The sequence below is a fragment of the Sesamum indicum genome, linkage group LG11, assembly GCF_000512975.1.
Source record: "Sesamum indicum cultivar Zhongzhi No. 13 linkage group LG11, S_indicum_v1.0, whole genome shotgun sequence".
NCBI lineage: Eukaryota > Viridiplantae > Streptophyta > Magnoliopsida > Lamiales > Pedaliaceae > Sesamum > Sesamum indicum.
This window is the reverse complement of record NC_026155.1, coordinates 9,664,983-9,671,009: the sequence shown is the minus strand read 5'-3', so window position 1 is coordinate 9,671,009 and position 6,027 is coordinate 9,664,983. Positions and strand designations below refer to the sequence as shown.

Genomic DNA, 6,027 nt, shown 5'->3' with positions numbered 1-6,027 from the left:
TTATTGTCGCGTTTAAAAAAAATTATAATCATTTCTTTCAAAATTAAGGATAATTACACCATCCCGCTCATGAAATTTAATGTAATTAAATGTAGAACTTTGAAAAATTATATTTAATATCTATGATATTTATTTCCATCCAACAAGTAGATCCCTTGATTATTCAAATTTTAAGAAATTAATATTTTGCTTTTATTGACTTTTACTGTCGTATTACAATCAAACATTTTATTCTAATCAAATTATTTTTATAAAAATGAAAAAATATACTTTTTTTTACATGTATTAACGCGTATAAAGATATAGGAGTATGGTTTGAGTAGAGAAAAAGATTTGTTTGAAATGGTTGAAAAATTCATAGTGGATAAGTAGAAGTCGTCACAATTTGAATTGAAAAGCGTGTGTTAGTAATGTGTGTGGTGAGTTGTAACTCAACCAACCAACTAACTATTAAAGTTAAAAAAGGAGTCATGAAATTCACAACTAAAACGGCGTACGAGGGTAGAGCAACCGCCACCCTCACCCCCCCTATAATTTCTTTGCTATTCCCTATAACCCTATAAAGGTTATTCACATGTAACTGGGATAATTCTTTCTACGAGGTTTTTTGTAATTATATGAAATTTTTTGTGGTTTGCATATAGTATTATTGAAATTTGCTTTAGTCTAATAAATAAATTTCTATATTAGTTAATATTCACTAAATTTGTTGATATTAACCAAAAAAATTATATTTATTTTCGATTGACTTATTACTGATTTATTACAAATCAAACAAAAAAATTTTATAGCCAAAATGCCATCATACGTCTTCACTCGTTAATGCATATGAGATGGGTATATCTTCACAGTTACAAGGGTAGTTTAGTTGGAATTATTTTTACCTGCAATAAGTTAGTAATAAATCAATCGAGCGTAAATATCAATTTTCATTCGATTTGTTTGTTAGTAATTCGTTAAATTTTGATTAATAGTGGGACTTATTTGTAGATGGAAGCAAACTTTCGGGGTGTTATATGTAATTTTTCAAACCATAGAGGGTCTACGTGTAATTACATCAAACTTTATAGGGGGAATGTAATTATCCCTATATAATAATATTATGCATAATTATACTTTCTTTTTTTGAAATTTAGTATAATTATACATAAATTTTATATGATTCGAAAATTGCATCTAATACTCATAACGTTTGCTTTCGTCTAACAAATAAGTTCATTCGTTATGTAAAATTCACAAAATTTGTTGATATTAACAAAAGAACCGAATAAAAATCTATATTTACTCTCGATTGACTTATTATTGATTTATTACAGGTCAAATAAATATTTTTAGAATCAAATTATTATCATACTTATTCATACATTAATACATGTGAGAAGGTATATCTTCACCTTTATAAAGTTAGTTTAATTTGAAAAAAATTGTTTGACTTACAATTTTATTTTCTTTGCTCCCTTTTTTTTTTTTTTATTAACTAGCCATTAAACCACTGTCATACAGAGTACTATTGCAACTTACCTTAACTAAATAAGTTAAAAGGACTAAATATATCTTTTATTTACGAATTACACGTATAGAAGTATTTATCTCTTAAAATATAAAAGGTAATAAAAAATTTTCTAGTAAAATAATTTGACATTGATAAGACAAAAAACTGCCCTTCTCACACGTAGCCCCTCTACTTTCCATTTTACTCCCTAAAGTACGTTTTATTGAAAAATTTCTTCGAGAACTGCTTTCAGTGATTTAAAATTTGACTCAAATTTTATTTCTAAAATAAGATTTAAAAATTATATATTTTCATAAATTATGTCATACAAAAAATATTTACAAGCTCAAATACGCAAATAATTTTATAAATAAATTATTTACGCAAATACTCAAATAGCAATAAAATATTTATAATTATGTCAAATTTTTAAAAAAATAATTATAATCTACCAAAAGATTTATTAAAAAAGGAAAGATTCTTGAGTGGATAAAAAATTGATATATATGAATTCATAAATAATAATTGATATTATGGATCTCGAATCAGCCCCACATCTATATATAATTCAGTTTTACCAACTTGACTAAGCTCTCAAGAACTCTCTCGATCGACAACCTAAAAATATATTTGTGTTGTTGTAATAAGATGAGTAAGCAATTTTTTTATAAGTATCGATGAGAGTTTGGTTTACCAATTGAATTTGAGCTCCAACGTGTATCTCAGTTTACCTTGGTTAAATGGGTTTAATCTGTTTAGAGTCAGTTCCGAAATGGTTAGATATGTCACTTGGATCCCCTTACGTAATTTGCAAAATAGAGCATATGATAATAATATAAAAATAGCTAGATTATTACTCTACAATACTTAAGTTAGTAAAATTGTACAGAGTGTAAGTAAGCTCATAAGAAATAGTGAAGTCAGTCAAAAGTTGTACTATAGACACAAGAAATATGTATTTTATAAATATGCCCGAATTGTATTTTTAGAATTGGATCATTAACATAGAATTGATCATATGGTCGCGGTGAGTCAGTATATTTAATCGAGTGGGCATGACCGGAATAAATAGGACATGGATCCCGAGCCATTTTAGACATTAAACAATATTTTATAAAGATTTGCATTATTTCAGAGAATTTGAGTATGGTTCTCTCGTCAAACTATCAAACTTATAAAATAAGGTTATACAGATCTCTCATATATAATATTTATTTTAATTTAGTTATTTTTTATAGTTACTAATTAGTTGTGTATTTAATTATTATCAGTTTTCCAGAAAGTAATCTTTATGGAAAAAGTAAATAGTCTGACGTGATTAATCAATTAGTACAGATAAAATCAGGGCGTTTAAATTAAAATAAATTAGTGTAAATGGCTCTTTGAATGCAAGCACCTGGAAAGAAGGCAGATCATATCCTACTTTTTGTTCAAGAAAGAGGGCAAACTTTATGCATTCAGACTGTCATATCATAGCATATGTGTATAATTAATGGTTGAAAATTTAAATCTAAACGTTATAACCACTTTTCTTAAAATTAATAGTGTCATAATCAGTTATACAACCGTGGAACTAAACTTGTGTGGGCATCAATCAAATTCTTTCGTTAGGGGTATTTATAGTGGTGTTGTGTGCAACAAATGTAACAATTTTACAAATTTATTTGTTATTCTTATGGAATGGGTCCATCAGAGGATCACATTCCAACAGCAGTAGGAGACTATACTATAATATGGGAAAATTTTAGTCCGAATCAGGTTCGGTCGAATCTGAATCGTTCATACGGCAAGTACAATATATTTGTTGTGTGATTGGTGTGCAGTTCAACAAAAGTGATCAATCACATTGTAAGTTCTGTGATTGGTTTAGTTCGACCAAACTGATTCGAGTAAGAATTTTCCATACATTTGTTATTGGTGATTTGTCCTTTCATAATCATCACAATTAATTACTATTTGCTTCTATATTTGGTCTATCCTGTCGGATAGCGATAGGGAGTTGACTGCGGATGTGGCTGCCTCGAACGCTCTAGGTGAGGCACGAACGTGAACCATGTTAATCACCTGTATATAACTGTATCAATATCTTCACCTTCTCCTCTTCTGTACATGCAATTAAGGAGAGAAACAACAAACATAAATAGTCAAGAAATTTCTTGTTATGATTGTGTAAACTCGGACCATAAATATATATACTTCTGATTGTTTTTATGTATTATTGTTAAGTTTAAGAAATTAAAGGATGTGGCATGTTCCATTTGCTGGTGGCAGAGGCAACGATGGTATGTCATAACAACGTTGACGGCTGCATCTGCCGGAGGATTCATTCTTGGCTAAGATGTTGGTATATTGATCAGGTGTATATATATTTGATTCGATTTTGAGATTTCATTTTGGTGTTTTACGTTTTATGAATGCAATCGAAAGGCATATTTAAAAGAATAGATGATTTAACATTTGTATAGCCTCCTTTTTTGCTTCCAATATGACCAAGAAATTCGGCCGGTGAAAATCCATGATGCCCGCAGCCTTCATCAATGGCGCGGTCGTGCATGTCAGCATGCTCATCGTCTGCCGCTTTTTGTTGGGCGTCAGCGATGGCTTCGCTAACCAGGTACATATATACGAGTGAAATGGATTTCATATACCTGTTGTGTGTATATAAAAATGTACCACCAATCTAGGACAGAAGATTTAGTATGTTATAGCAATGGAGTCACAAGAATTGTTCCACTCATCTATCAGAAACGTCTCCCTACAACTACAGGGGCACATTCATCATCTGCTTCAACCTGGTGGCCAACCTCTTCAACTACTTCTTCGCTAAAATAGAAGGCAGCCGGGACTGGCGGCTGAGCCTCGGCCTCACACCATCATCCTCTTTTAGTCATTCTTTCTAACAGACACTCTTGGACCGTGGGCATGATGGTGAGGCAAAGGCACTGCTGAAGCATATAGGTGGAGTGGAAAATGTGGCAGCAGAGTTCAACAATATGATGGCTGCCTGGGACGAGGAGAGCCTGCTGCATAGCAAGGGGCCGTGGCAGCTTCTTCTGAGATGGCAGTGCTACTAGGATCAATGTGTTCATGTTCTACATTCTTGTCTTGTTTAAGACTATAGGATTTGGGAGCAATGCGTCGCTCATGTTGTCGCTGATTATCATCCTGTGAATGTCAGTTGAACCTTTGTGTCTGTTGACACATGGCGAAAGATGGGGAAGAAGTGTTGTCGCTGATTATTATCCTGTGAATGTCGGTTGAACCTTGGTGTCTGCTGACACATGGCGAATGATGAGGAAGAAGTTTGTGCCCTACCGCAGGAATTCAAATGCTTGTCTTTCAGGTACAAATACAATTAGAAAGAATGAAAACGATATTACTAGTTTTTCCTCCAAAATGTAACGACTCGAGCATGCATAACATATACGAGGAGACCGCAGTAGCAGCCCTAGTCGGAGTGAAATATGGAGTAAAGGGTGATCAAATGGAGGTGGTGGTATGCATATGCATCTATGTGGTCGGTTTTGCGTGGTGGAGCACGATAGGGTGGCTGTACCCGAGGGAGATTTTTCAGTTGGAGGATGTCCAGTCATCAGGGAAGAGCACGACAGTGGTAGTGAACATGCTTTTCACATTCATAGTGGCGCAGACGTTCCTGAGAATGCTGTGCGTTATGAAGTTTGAATCTTTCATTTTCTTTGCATTCTTTGTGGTGTTTATGACCTTGTACTGCTACTATTCATGCAGGAGACAGAGAACACTCCCATTGAATGAAATCACGGGCATCTGGAGAAAGCACTGGTTCTGGAATCATGGATGGTCTCAGAATGAAACGGAACAAAGAGGAATACCCCAACAATGCTTGTGGATAAATTTGCTTTTCAGTACGAGAGTGATAGTAGAAAGTTTAGAGTGTAAATAACACCTTCAACGCAAAAACAGTGATTCCAGAAATGAAATATTGTTCATGACACACACGGTCCCTACGAGAGCCTGGATAACAAGGACTGTTGCACTTGGAACAAAACAAACTAGTGCCATCTAGGTTTTAGGTGGTTATAAACTCATAGTTCCCAACTGGGATACCATCTCCATGTATTCAATGGCTTAAGCTTTAACTCATTCAAAATATTTGATACCCAAATGACCAGATTACTGTAAATAGTCAAGTCATGGCAAAATGCCAATTGATTATTGTTGTAGTCAAATGGGACATGATAGGTTCACGCAACTGAGTTATTTCCAAGTCCAAGATTATGAAGTTGACACCAGTATAAAGAAAATCATATGAACAAAGAAATCAGTCAATATATACATGAATGAAATGGAAGTCATAAATACGCATATATATATATATATAAACAAGTTTAACATACTTTATCCACCCCTGTGATCCAAATATATTGCATTTTCCAACGGCAAACAGGCATCCTGGCAGAGCACTATATTACCCGAGTTGTGAGGAGCATCTTATCAGGAAACTTCAACGCTTATAAAGAGCCTGCCCGAACTAGCATCGCCATTTGGAGTACAGG

General features: G+C 33.4%; 1 protein-coding gene across 1 annotated transcript in view; it reads right to left on the bottom strand.

Annotated features, from left to right (window-relative positions):
- LOC105173727 overlaps positions 5,818-6,027 on the bottom strand; it is a gene marked incomplete in the record, with an annotated part of 4,084 nt that continues 3,874 nt past the window's right edge. Inside the window, 1 exon segment of the mRNA XM_011095593.2 lies at positions 5,818-6,027. Coding sequence (XP_011093895.1) covers positions 6,003-6,027 — 25 coding nt within the window.